Source organism: Cololabis saira, chromosome 16 (assembly GCF_033807715.1).
Source record: "Cololabis saira isolate AMF1-May2022 chromosome 16, fColSai1.1, whole genome shotgun sequence".
Taxonomy (NCBI): Eukaryota; Metazoa; Chordata; class Actinopteri; order Beloniformes; family Belonidae; genus Cololabis; species Cololabis saira.
Window position 1 is genome coordinate 8,154,861 of NC_084602.1, and position 14,453 is coordinate 8,169,313.

Below are 14,453 nucleotides of genomic sequence, written 5' to 3' on the forward strand. Positions count from 1 at the left end.
AATGTTTTATTGATTATATCTTAATAACTTTTCTTTTAGGTTGACTATTTTACACCAGTCCAGGGACAGCAGATGCAAAATAAACTTTCTGGCTAATTCTGGCATATTTTACATGTGTTTAAATGTTTTATTAATGTGCATTGTCCCTGATAACTAAACCTTTAAATAAATAAAATTTATTTTTGTTTGTTTATTCATTTCATTCCCAAGAGCCTTGGGGGTGGGGGGGAAACCCTTTCTTTGTATGTCCACGTTTGTAAGTTTGATGTTTGTTAACGAAAAACTGCAAAATAAAGTTATAAATAATAAAGTTAAAAATAAAAAAAAAAACAGTGTATAAATGTGGACGGTCTTAATTGTGAGATTCAGAGTGGATTTGTGATCATCTCTCTGAGAGTTTCTGCATACTCCAGCAGACAAGCGCCATTGTAAAATTTTAATGGTCATTCACAAATAAAATGTAACTCAGATCTCAGAAATGTTATTAAAGAAAAAAAAGTTTGGAAATTAAAACATGGCAACATAAATATGCCAGCAAAAACTCTTGAAATCACAGCCTTAAAAATGAAAGCAAATATTTTCCAAACCCTGACAACCTCTGGATAAGTTTACCGCTGCCACCTAGTGGTCATTGAAAACAGGAAAAATCTGTTACAGCAATGTTATAATAGTCAAAAGCAAAACTCAAAAGGTATTCCTCTGATAATTACATTGCCAAGAAAGCCGACAGGTTGAGGCACATTTTTTTCTAACGTTATAAAAGGCACATTAATTCTTACTTAATTACAGGAGAATAGTATACATTTGATTATGTTTATGTTTATAGCCATGCAACCTGGACTCTGTCATGGTGAATAGTTGAAGAGATTTAACCAAACATAAAATCCACACACATTTATTCATTCTTGCTGTGAAACCCTGAACGTAGAGCCACAGTCACATCTCACAGGAAGTGCTGCATGCATCGTCTTATTTATGATTCCCTGCGTATGATTGGTATCCCAGTCTACCGGTGAACTTGTCTCTGTCAATGTTCTTGTGCTCAGGGACGTGCCTGAAGGTGCAGTCGTCCCTCGTGCAGCCCGACGTCCTCCAGAAGAAGCACTCCCTCTTGTGTGGCCTTCAAAACAACAGGAAAGGTTTGTGTTCACACGAGTGAATATTTATCCACATCAGCGCCGACGCAGTGATTGTTATGGGAACAAAAGAGGAAGAGATTTGTGTTTTTACCCCGGACGTCTGGAGTTGTCGCTGGTGGCCAGCATGGACGCAGGAGGCTTGGGCGGGATTTTGCTGGGATGCTGCACCGACAGCGGAGCTCCATCCACCACCATTCCCTGGAGAAGGAACAGTTTTCTGATCAGTGCCGATTCATCCGACTCCGTTTGTACGGTGGCCGACAAGGGCCAAACGCACTGCAACGGCCTAATGCGTCTCAGTTAAGGAAAACGGCTTCAAGTACAGAAACGATTAAAATTCACAAACTCAAAACGAGGTACAAAAAGAGGAACGTGGTGCAAATGAAAAAACGTGCTGCGAAAAACAAAGAGAAATGCAGCATCATCAAACGCACTGCAAATAGAGAAACGATGCAAAGCACAAAACGAAAAGAAAAACGCTTCATAACCAGTTACCAAACCTGCAGGGGGTGCTCTCAGCGTAACAGAGACCGAACAGCTGATTGAACCAGTGTTTACATCCATGGTTTAAACATACAGCGGGACTATATTTATATACGATGTTTATATCACTGTACAACGCTGTACATTACGAGACGTTTCTTTATTATATTTTAACGCAGGGGTCACCAATTCTGGTCCTCGAGGGCTGGTGTCCCTGCAGGTTTTAGATGTTTCCCTGCTTCATTGCACCATGACACAAGTGACTGTGTCATTAACAGAATTGTGCAGCCCTGGATGACAAGCTGATGACGATGATTAATTAGAATCAGGTGTGTTAAAGCAGGGAAACATCTAAAACATGCAGGACACCGGCCCTCGAGGACCAGGGTTGAAGACCCCTGTTTTAACGTTACAGTCAGCTGAAAATTGTCAAATAACACACAATGAGATTTTTTGACTAAAAATTAGACATTTTATTTAGAAATAAGACCATTATTCCTGGTAAGTTTTTGCAGTGCTGATGTGTTCTCATGCTGCTCATTTAATCAAGGATGGACTTATTTCATCTAACAATCTCTGGTTTTAGAATTTTTTTGGAAAATATAAAAAGCATCTAAACTTTTCAGCTGATTTAAGAATTTTCTAAAATGTTTTCAGTGATGTCAGAATACGCTGGCAACAGAAGAGAGAGACCCAACTGCTTTTGTTACAGGTTACGTCCACACAATATCAGCCCGGACCTTTAGCAATAATTTACCTGCTAGACTTCTATTTTAAAAATCATGTTTACCATTATCTTCTATTTTCATCTTCTTACTTGTAAGAAAATCAAAGTGTTTGGCACATCTGCAAAGCCCCTGAACATAAAACACATTAATGTCAGTTGGAGTGAAAAGATGCGTACGTCAATGAGCTCAATGGCTCGGTCACAGTCCTCCTTCCTGGTGTAGTTGACGTAGGCACAGCCGTAATCCAGCAGCATCTTGATGCTGTACACTCTTCCAGGTCTGAAAGGCCACAAGAGACACACAGATTGGAATAACGTTTTTAACATTTTAAAAATTAAAATACTGGAGCTTCCATCATCAGTTGATTATTAACCTAAACGTTACAAGGCAACAATTGTGACGATCAATCAGGCTTTTTCATGATTGTGAACTTGAAATTTGGGGGTTTTCAACACTATTGGGGGGAAAAAAAACATGTCCTGACACTTTATAGACAAATTATCAACTAATTATTATTAATAAACAATAACAAAAAATGTTGGTTTTTTTTTTGCAAAACAAAATAAAGTTTTACAGAAATTACATGTGGTTGAGTTGGCATTAAAGGCATAAAAGTACATAAAGGTTCTTGAAAGACTAATCATTTTTCAGTCTATATTTGAATTAAAAGATATTATTTCAAAAGATTTAAATCAAATTAAGACCCCGTCCACACGTAGCCGGGTATTTTTAAAAACGAATATTTCCCTCCTCCGTTTATAAAAAAATTTGCATCCACACGTAACCGAAGATCTGCGTTTTCGACCACTTCATAAGCATTCTAACCTGTAGATCATCTGCAGCTCCCGGGGAAGCTGCACCTCCGCGTCTCTGCGGGCTCTGCGTCTCTGCGGCTGCGCGGCTCTGCGGGCTCCGGGTGCTCTGCGTCTCTGCGGGCTCCGCGGCTCCGCGGCTCTGCGGCTCCGCGTCTCTGCGGGCTCTGCGGAGCCGCGGGCCCTACACCTAGGGTGCGCGTCGCCGCGTACCCTACGGTGTAGGGTACGGCGGAGCCTCTGTGTCGGTGTAACGCAGTAAGTGGTGGTCAAGAGCAGAGACCATTTATTTAATAAATAGCTTGGAGAACAGATGCTGGATCATCTGTAGTAAACAAAAGGCGCACGTCAGAGCAGATTTGTTGTTGTTTTGGCGCATAATGTGACGTTCGAAAACGCAAATCTCCGGTTATGTGTGTCCACACGCATCTACATAAACGGAGTTTTCAAAAATCTTCACTTTGCCCGGAGTTTTTTTAAACCTTCGTTTATTTGCGTTTTCGTGTGGATGACAGGTCAAAACGGAGGAAAATATCTCCGGTTTAGCAGATATCCGCAGATATCCGGCTACGTGTGGACGGGGTCTAAATAAGACAAGAAATTCAGTAACATTTGTAGCGTTACTTTTTGTTTCCTGTGTACTTGAGTCCTTGTCTTTATTTTATTTTATTCATGTGGTTTATGTGGTTTCTAGATCTACAGTAAAACTGTAAACGGACAGTAAAAACTGCTGAAGGAAATGATTAAATGACAATGAGAGAAATGTGTGAATCTTAACCTGCTGAAGACCTCCTGGAGTTTCTGATATGTGATGTTTGGAGCCAACGTCCTGACCCAGACCGAGAACAGCTCCCTACAAAGAAAAACACAGATAAAACAGGAACTAATAATGGTGATGATAATAATAATTAAAGCTACAAGCAGCGATGAATGGGCCCTTGTGCGTGCAATTTGCACCAATTGTGGTCAAGGACTCAAAACCGAGTCCGATGACACCACCCACGACTCTTTATGTCAAACCATTCGAAAAATATGGCAGAAAGTAGGAACTATCAAATATGGACCAACCAGATGAAGGGGGGGCGCGCTTTTTGGCGTCTATCGTCGCCACAGTAACGCTTTTGACTGAGAAAAGTAATGCCCATCGTCGCAAGGTGAAGACGCACATTTTGATGTATAACACACCTGGGTGCACGTTACGGTTCGGGCCGTATTAACTGCCGAAGGAATGGCATAAATTGCGGCAAAATGACACGATTAATTCAAAATGGCCGACTTCCTGTTCGGTTTGGGCCATGGCGCCAAGAGACTTTTCTTTAAGTTGCGACATGATACAGGTGTGTACCGATTTTCGTGCATGTACGTCAAACCGTATTGTGGGGCTTGAGACACAAAGTTTTCTAGGGGGCGCTGTTGAGCCCTTTAGGCCACGCCCATTAATGCAAACCATTAAATATCAAATTTTTCGCCAGGTCTGGCTTGCGTGCAAAATTTGGTGACTTTTGGGGCACGTTTAGGGGGAAAAAAGGCCCTCATTTCATCAGAATACAATACAATACAATGAGTGAGAGTAACGGGAGAACTCTCCGAGCCGTTGGATGACATGGATACATGTAGACTTTTTAAGACTGTGCTAAACAATGAATAACTTCTGAATATACAGTTTAAAAAAAACAATTAAATAAAGACTTACGGTCTTGGAAAGCTTTTGGGGTGCGGCAGCCACTGAGGCGTTGACCTATTTTGATCTGGAGCATCTGATTCTTTAGGATGAAGCTTTTGAGGACGGCTCGTTTGTGTGATAACCCAATCTCCCTCTTCATCGTCATCGTCGTCGTCACCATCTTCCTGCTCCACTGGCTGTTCAGATTTGTCCCAACTGGCACCAGCATCTGGAGACGGGCGAACCAACAGAAAGGTGGTTTAAAACCAGGACATCGCAACTTATGGAATGAATTCTACTAATGAGCAACATTAACCTGGACTGGCATCAGCAGCAAACAGAGCTTCCACAGCCTCTTCTAGTGTGGCATGAGTTTTCAAGGCCTCCGAGCTCTGTGCCCACGTGAAACCCATTTCCTGAAATCACAAGGGCACAGAAAATCTCTTATCTAATCTCGCAATAAAGACATTAAATGATTACATGCAGTAAAAACCTCAAATGACTGATCAACTCAAGCTACAAGATAAACATCTTCTCCTACCATGAGGTGCAACGTCTGGGCCCGTTTCAGCTCCTGTGCTGCTTCAGCGCTCTTACTTTCCAGCGTTAACACCTCCTTATAGATCAGCGATGCCTCGTAGTACCGCTTTAGAAATCACAGGCAATAAGTATCAACATTTGACTGTTTTTTTAACATAAGACATGTAATAGAACCAAGTAATAGACAGCTCACCAATAGAGTTGTAATGTAAGAAGTACACGAAAAATAGAGTGCTACGATGAATCATGCTTTCATGAAAATGCCTCAGTTTGATGAAAGTTTGAGATTTAATCAATGCACAGGTTGTGCTTTTGCAATTTTCTTTTTTGTTTCCTGTCAAACTATTTGAAACATACAGGACTGTCTCAGAACATTATAATATTGTGATAAAGTTCTTTATTTTCTGTAATGATATTAAAAAAACAAAAATATCATACATTCTGGATTCATTACAAATCAACTGAAATATTGCAAGCCTTTTATTATTTTAATATGGCTGATTATGGCTTACAGTTTAGAATTAAGATTCCCAGAATATTCAAATTTTTTTAGATAGGATATTTGAGTTTTCTTAAGCTGTAAACCATGATCAGCAATATTAAAATAATAAAAGGCTTGCAATATTTCAGTTGATTTGTAATGAATCCAGAATGTATGACATTTTTGCATTACAGAAAATAAAGGACTTTATCACAATATTTTCTGAGACAGTCCTGTAGATTAACTGAGAGAAAAACCAAATCAAGTCTTGGGAAAGATGGGTATCAGAAATGAAGCAGCAGGCTGAGCTTGACATGGAGGGAGGGATTCACCTTGAGTCCACAGAGAGCTTTGCCTTTCCGAAACAAACCCTTTATCCACTTTGGTTCCATGGAGAGCGCCACATCGGCATCCCTGAGAGCGCTTTTATACTGCTGGAGTCTCTCGTAACAGAGGGAACGGTTTCCAAACAACCTGAAACACACAGTTAATATGTTTAGCTGCTTTAATATGAGCTGCTACAGAGCGTTCAACTGAACACCAAAGACTGATGTAAAAGCATGCTCTTACTTAAATTCTCTTGGGTTGAATTTAATGGCATCGGTAAAGCAATTCACTGCCGTCTCAAACTGTCCAGCAGCAGCTAAACGATTCCCCATATCTGGATGAAAAGCACAATTGAAAGATAAATGTTACTGATTAAATGCTTTCCAACATCTCTTTGTCCAAGATCCCAATTGCAGAATAAAAAGAAAGTTTCACTCACTGGCAAGGTCTATGCTTCTTTTTGCAAACTCTTCTGTTATGGGATTTGAAGTTTTCTGTTGAATAGCAGGAGAACTTAGTGGAACAATCACCACATCATACAAAAAATGTGTCTGCTGCCTAAAATGTGTTTGGGTGGCTATTATAACTTTATGAAAAGTTAACTTTTCGTGGGCAATTACTGATATGAAACTTGAAAACAAACACATCAGATGTAACTCAAATGTGATTTAACAATAGCTAAATATGTGAATTCTTCTATTTACAATAAAAAAAGGACATTATTATTTCCCTGCAGCAACAACAAAATCAAGAACTTTTTTGGACCCATAATAGTCTGAAATTGTCTTTTGCTGAGCTGTTAATTTTGCAGCATGCGATGATGACACAGACCTATCCACTTTGCCATCATTAACTCCACCCAGTGCCACGTTATGCAGCATTCGGACTTTGGAAGTAGGTTGCAAAACACAGATTTTATAAGAGGCACTCCCTGCAGAAGAGCGCTGCCTTTACATGCTGCGTACAAGGGTTGGAAATTAGCACCACCTGCCAAATGCAGGTCATTTTGCCTGATCTTCCAGTTACTATGCCAACGTAGCAACATGCCAGGGCGTCTTTCCATTAGATTAGATTCAACTTTATTGTCATTGCCCATGTACAGGGGCAGAGCAACAATGAGCATAAATAGTAGGGTTTACGGGACACGGACAATATTTACAGATGGGAACACATCTACAGATGAAACCATCTATATATATATATATATATATATATATATATATATATATATATCTTTCTAAATTAGTGCAATATTGCTACAAATATCCAGGTGAGTGAGCAAAATATACGACAGTGATTGAGGCAGTATTATGGACATTATACAGATGGATTTATGCATTAATGTCAGTCAACGTTAATGTCAATCTTGACTCTATGACCTGAGAGAACCACAAAAAAAAAAACTTGTTTTTGTCTCTCTCTCTCTCTCTCTCTCTCTTTACATACACTGCAAAAACTCAAAATCTTAACAAGAATATTTGTCTTATTTCTAGTTAAAATGTCTAATTTTTAGTCAAAAAATCTCATTACACTTAAAACAAGACTCAATTACCAGAAAAATAACTTATCACTTGATACAAATCTGCCAATTGGAACAAGATTTATCTTCTCATTACAAACAAAAAAATCTTGTTCCATTGGCAGATTTTTTCTACTTATTTTAAGTGAAAATTTACTTGAAACAGGTGAAAATTGTCAAATAAGTTATTTTTCTGGTAATGACTCTTGTTTTAAGTGTAATGAGAGTTATTGACTAAAAATGAGACATTTTAACTAGAAATAAGACAAATATTCTTGTTAACATTTTGAGTTTTTGCACTGTAAAAACAATACAAACATACGAGTGTTAATCCTGCTGGTGTAACACCAGAGAAGCCTCTTTTGTTGGCATGACTACCAGAAGGTTTTGTTATGACAAAATAAAAAAAAAGAGGAACTAAAGACTGCAAATCACCCAAGTGCCACATGGATATTAATAAATAATGCTGTGACAGGTGGGCAAAAGGCAGTTCATTCCAACCCTGGTGTGCATCAGCAGCTCTGATCATGTGTGAAGACGTGCTTAAAAGCAGAGTTCCTGTACTGCATCCCTGCCATATTTTGACCAAAGAATGTAACATGAAATCAATAAAACCCTCTGGAAGGTGTGCCAACTTTTTTCTTTTTTTTTTTTTTAAAAACCTCCTCTTGCCAACATTCTCACCTCCTTAGAAGTTTCCTGTTCTATTTTCTTATGTAGCTCAGGTTTCACAGCAACATCTGGCTTTTCTTCCTCACGTGGCTGAACTTCTGCAACTTCACATTTATCATTTATTTCTTCTTTTGTAGGCTCCTGGTTGAAATTGTGTGAAAACAAAACAACAAGTAAATATATAATTTCAGATGTTGCATAACACAAACAAGACAAATTGTTCTATAAACAAAAATGCCAGGAACCTTTTGTTGATCATCCTCATTCACTTTGACAAGACTTTTTTCTTCAGTAAAACTTTTCATATCACATTTCTCTGCCTCAGCTGTCACTGGAGGTTCAATAGCTTGAGATGATTCATTTGCCTCTAAAGTATTATCAGTTACTGCAGTTTGTCCCTGATTGGCCAAAGAGTCGGACTTTCCTTGTTCCTCTTCCTGAAACGGAAAAAAAAGAACAATGACAAAGGCTTAAAAAATGCCTCCGTTTAGATTTTACGTAAAGATTGTTACAATTCAAAAATAACTACATTTGACTTACAGATATAATTTCTTTAAGTGCATTCTCCTTTTCAAGACGTTTCTTTTCTTTTTTACGCTGTAACAAATAAAATAAATAAGGAAATTATGAACAGCTGCCAAAAAAAATATGTAAAATTGCATCAGCTTTCAAAATATTGTATGCATGTGCAGACCTTTTTTTTACGCTTATTTCTTTCAGTTTTCTCTTTATTTCGTTTCTCCTCTTCAATCAGTTCCTTTGCAATTTTATCAGCCTCCTGCACACACACACAAAAAAAAAGAAGAAAAACAATAAGAGAGATTCAGAAAAGATGTTGGATAGGTAGGGCAGGACGATATGACCAGAATCTACATTAAGATATATCTCTTCATTTTGGTCGATACGATATAATTCCAATATCAATATGAAATACATGAAAACCACAGAAAAAGTGTTGTGAATAACTGTCAGTTTTAAACTTTACCTTTTAAGCTTCCTCTTAAACAATTCAAAAGGCTACAGACAAGTTTAAGCAGGACTAAAGAGAAAAGTGCTGCATAATACTGAAGAGAGAGTGAGCAGCAGGGCCAATGACACCCTGACAAGTCCTACACTTTAGGGCCTAAAGGTTCTGGTAATAAGACTCGCTGGGCTGCTGCATCCAGCTTTAAATTCATGCTTGTGAAATGTTGCTTTCAGAGCAAAAAAGACCTCTCTCAGTGAGCGAAGAGAGGGAGTGAAAGAGAATGACAGTGGACATTGTGGAGAGATAACTCTCCACAATGTCCACTTTCCTTCTAAAGCTCAAATATCAGGAATTCCTCTCTGCATCTCTCATAGCACACATGCGACCAAACTCCCAACAACAGACAGACAGCATCTGTCAGAAAATATGTCACGTCAACACATGACAGACAAAAATATGTGATGCTTTTTAATATTATTGATCACCTGTTATATTGATTGCTGTCATTAAAAGAAAGACATGAATGCCATGATTCCTCCAAGAGCTTGTGTGTGTGTGTGTGTGTGTGTGTGTGTGTAAGTAGTTCTTGCTGCAGTGGAATGTCATTTCAACACCTGACTGATCACATATCAGATTTTTTTTTACATTTCCCAATGTCAGACCTACATGTTGAGAAGCATCTGTGTGAATCCTGCACAATTATTCTTTAGTATTTCACACAAACATCCCCAAAAAAAACAAGGCCTAAACCTTATTGTCCACAGAATATGTGAGTCAGTTTTAATTAAGTTGAAAATGACAGATTAGTGTGTCTTACTAACAAACAAATGAAACCAGGGACGTTACCTCATCAGTGAGCTGCTTTATTTGTGGATGCGGCTCTAAACTCCTGTTAGCACCCTGACTTGAATAAGGGACAACGTTGTTATCATCGTCATCGTCGTCCTCCTCCTCCTCATCTGAAAATATGAGGTCTTCTTCCAAATTTGCGAAATAATTTAAGCCTGTAAGATATTAAAAGTCAAACACAAAATTGTCATCATTTATTTTTGTGTTGATTTAAGACACTTTATGTAGCAATACCACTTGTGACCACATGGATTCAGCATAGCAAAGGAAAGTTTGTGCGTCAAAAGTAATTTTCATTATAGGAATAGAGTCCAATCTTATCTTGAATTAATTAATTTATTCTAATATAAAAAATAATAATACAGAGTTAGGGAACGTACCTAGGGTTAGTTCAACATGTGGTGTTGAACCAGGCTTTTGGACTGTAAATGAACACTATATTTTTTAGCTATGTGAAACACTGCCATGTCTATGTTGTGTTGCTAGTGTGTCCTGCGTTTTAATGAGTATTATTTCCTTTAACTTATAATTATTATTTTCAATTACTAATACACTTTACTTGTAGGGTTGGGGGGAACAGGTAGGTTTTAAGATGTATTGTAACTACGTATTGCAACAACATATTGCAATGATATGTTATTGATGTTTTATTGAACAAATATCTTGTGTGAGAGCAGAGCGGTTAAAAGATCCAAGTCCCTTAGTATGGATGTGGTACCAATGAGAAGAAATTGCATAGAAATTGCAAGAAATGGCATAAAGTTTGAGAAAGGTGGAAGGAAACACCGCTGTAGGCTTAGAGGGGAGGTAGAGCTGGGTGTCATCTGCATAGCAGTGGAAACAAATACCATATTTCCTGAAAATACTGATGAGCGGGGGAGATCAATTATTTTTTAATGAACCAAACTGAGTATAACCAGAAAGGTATGAAGTGAAGTGAGGAGAGCCGTGTTGCTCATGCCAACAGATGCCGTCGGTTGAGGAGGAGAGAATGGCAGACTGAAAATCTGCGGTCAGATCAAGGGAGGATGAGTGTGGTAAGAGTCTACTGCCATCAGAAGTCATTTAGGGCCTTTAGCGCTCTCTGTGCTGTAGAGTGAACAAAAAACGGGGCTGAAACTGCCCATAAAAGTTTATTGCCAGTGAGATAATTGCGGAAAAAACGATTTTTTTTCTAGAACTTTAGACCAATATAGCAGATTACAAAAATCTTCTGAAGTTACTCAAGTTAATCTGAAATATGTTTTTTTTTTTAGTATTAGTGTAATTATTGCAGTTTTGAGAGGTGAACATGAACATAATCAGAGGTAAGTGAGGAGTGTACGATATCGGTAACTGGAGGGCAAAGAAAGGAAGACGGTTTGAATAGGTTTGTGGACAAAGATCCTAATAATGGGTAGAAAAGTTTTATTTACAAATGATGGAAAAAATGTTTTACAAGAGACATTATGTTTTATTTTGATTTTGAGTTTTTTTATTTCGGTCCATTTGGATACAACATAATACAACATAAAAAAAAAGGTCCAATATTTTAAATGGCACCGAAAAGGTATAGGCTGAAGCCAAGGCTTATTATGCCTACCCTTTTATGAACCTCGACTCAGGAGGTTTTATACAAAACAAAACTAATAATTTGGGTTCAAACATTGAAAAAGAATGTATATATTGGACAAGTAACAGAGGTATCTAGACAAGAAGCAAAGACAAAAAAACAAAGATGAAAACAAAACAAAAAACATACTATAAATTGCAAGGAGTGATAAATTAAGTGGTTCTTTGCAAGAGACTGTACAGTGCGGAGAGCAGAGGTTAAGAGTAAGGTGTGTAAAAAATTTTTTTTTTTTTAAACATACCAAGTGGCTTACAGGACACCTGGTATGTGGTGCTGCTTCACCACACTCCTCGGCTAAACTATGATAGTACCGGTAGTCCTTTTTACATGATCTTATAATTTTTGTCAGTTTATTCTTATGCAACATATCTATTTTCTGCTTCTATGTTCTATGTTAACTAGCAAGACGCTCTTCTGAATCAGGAACAAAATGAGCACGTAGCAAATTAACACTGACAAAAAACAAAACCCTTACCAAACATGGCAGGTCCAAACATTTCCATGATGGAACTTGAAGTGCGCCCATTTATGTAATCCACCATAGCTTCCTTAAAAACAGGAGTAATCAGAAATGTAAAACATAAGAAAACAACAACAACATTTTAAGAGTTCAATGATTTCTTGAGTATTCCTTGAGCACTTGGTTATTTTTACAAGGTCAGTTTATCAAATGATTGAGGAAACAATAAAACAACCTGATACCAGCTTCAGAGGAGCTTAAGTTTCTCATTATTCAATAATGAAACTCTTGTGAAACACTTTCATTATTCAGACATCCCTGACATACCGAGAGATCCAGATTCATTCAACATTTAATAATGATAATAATAATAATAATAATAATAATAATAATAATACATTTTATTCGTATAGCGCTTTTCTAGACACTCAAAGACGCTTATCTAATTTCTCAACAATAAGTATTCTCTTCTCTTTCAAGGCTGCATTACACGGCCCTGAAGTTTGTTTTTGTTTTATTTCATGACTGTGACCGCAGAGGGAAAAATACTGCGGGTCAGTAGCTTTAAAACCAGAACTTCCAGTTAGGCCAAACTAAACCCCAGGTTTACAGCTTTATACTCACGTGTGTGTGCATTAACCTGGAGTTCTCTCTGATGGGCGCACCTGCTAGACAGGAGAGGGTTGCGTAAGCATCACGTACATGTTTAACTTTTACACACAGCCAACACACAAGATTAATTAAATGGTACGTGTTAAAGACAGACGTCGAGATGACGGGATTAAGCTGTCACAGTTTGATGTTCTGTGAAAACACAGGTCCTGTAGCTGCTAGGCTAACTGGCTGACATTCACTTCTCGATAAATGAAACTCAAATAATAATAACTGCTGTCACAGTTCAGCTCTTACATTTCACGATGTCTTTCTTCTTTGGCATGATGTTAACCTGGTCCTGGACCGGTGTCCAGCTGTCACAAGGCTGTTTGTTAGTGCAGGAACCAGATCTGGACCAGAGTACCAGCTCGTCTGACTACTGCTCTCTGATTCCTCTTCCGCTGAGAGTCTGGCGTCACTTCCGCAGCGTGACCACGCCCCCTAGCAACGCCCCCTCCTAGAAACGCCCCCTAGAAACGACCCCCCCCTAGCAACGCCCCCTAGCGGGACTCAAATGAGACAGGAAGACATTTTTATGGCATTCAGAAGCAAGTAGGAAAAGAACAGATACTGAAGGCTGAGTTATGGGTCTGTGTCAAAACGACGCCGTGCCTACGGCGTTCCTACGGCGAGCCTACGGCGTGCCTACGGCGTCACTGACGCCGTCACTGACGCGTACCTCCCAAAAATTGTAACTACGCGTCAAGGCGATGCAGACCAAACGCAGACCGAGAAGGCTGTGTTTGGTTCGCGTACCTCCAAAAAATTGTAAAGCCTGAATTATGGTTCTGCGTTAAATCGACGCCGTGCCTACGCCATCACCGTGACACCGTCACCGTGATGCCGTTGTGAACCCTTTCGGACTTCTCCGTCACTCCATTTCTCCGCGGTGCAGAACCCCCGTGACCGCTAGTTCGCGATCTTTTCCTGAATGGTTTATCCAACTTTTTCCGTGATTTTGCTGTGATTGGTTCGCTTGGCAGCAACGCATTTCCGGTTTCCGGTTTGAAGCAGTCGTGAACTTTCAGCACTCTTTTCTTCGTGTATGTGTGATTTTTTTTTTGTTTTGGTTTTTTGCACAATAGTTGTCCTTATCTCTTTGATTCACTGTGACCGGAAAAGTTGGATAAACCATTTAGGAAAAGATTGCGAATTAGCGGTCACGGGGGGTACTGCACCGCGGAGAAATGGAGTGATGGAGAAGTCCGAAGGGTTCACGACGGCGTTGCGGTGACAGGGTAGGCACGGCGTCGATTTGATGCAGAACCATAATTCAGGCTCTAGGCTGCGTCCGAAATTCCACCCTTCCACCCTAATGAGTATGCAAAATGAGTATGCGAGATTTTTTAGTGCGTCCGAAACATTAGTACGTACACAATAGTATGTACTATCCATACTCATTCTGGAGAAATGTATTAGTATGGATTGATGGACACTAGCTAAGCAGAAACTTCCCACAATGCAATGCAGCGGCGTTTGGCTGCTAAGTGATACGTATATGTCATAAGTATAATATTAAGTATACTAATATTATTATATAATATTAA

General features: G+C 39.0%; 1 protein-coding gene across 2 annotated transcripts; it reads right to left on the reverse strand.

The window, feature by feature from the left end:
- Positions 1 to 422: 422 nt before the first annotated feature.
- LOC133462007 (tetratricopeptide repeat protein 31-like) lies at positions 423 to 13,296 on the reverse strand. 2 transcript variants are annotated; one of them, XM_061743082.1, is made up of 18 exons: positions 13,162 to 13,296; positions 12,877 to 12,917; positions 12,268 to 12,340; positions 10,178 to 10,335; positions 9,059 to 9,142; positions 8,905 to 8,961; positions 8,610 to 8,801; positions 8,377 to 8,505; positions 6,613 to 6,667; positions 6,417 to 6,507; positions 6,179 to 6,320; positions 5,367 to 5,471; positions 5,142 to 5,241; positions 4,856 to 5,054; positions 3,941 to 4,015; positions 2,527 to 2,629; positions 1,231 to 1,337; positions 423 to 1,120 (listed from the first exon to the last, which is right to left on the reverse strand). In XM_061743082.1, the coding sequence occupies exons 1-18, from the start codon at positions 13,187 to 13,189 to the stop codon at positions 970 to 972; spliced, it is 1,890 nt and encodes a 629-aa protein (XP_061599066.1). In that variant the 5' UTR covers positions 13,190 to 13,296; the 3' UTR covers positions 423 to 969. The 2 variants fall into 2 exon arrangements, with proteins under 2 accessions (XP_061599066.1, XP_061599065.1); XM_061743081.1 differs by having other exon boundaries at positions 12,877 to 12,920.
- Positions 13,297 to 14,453: the final 1,157 nt, after the last annotated feature.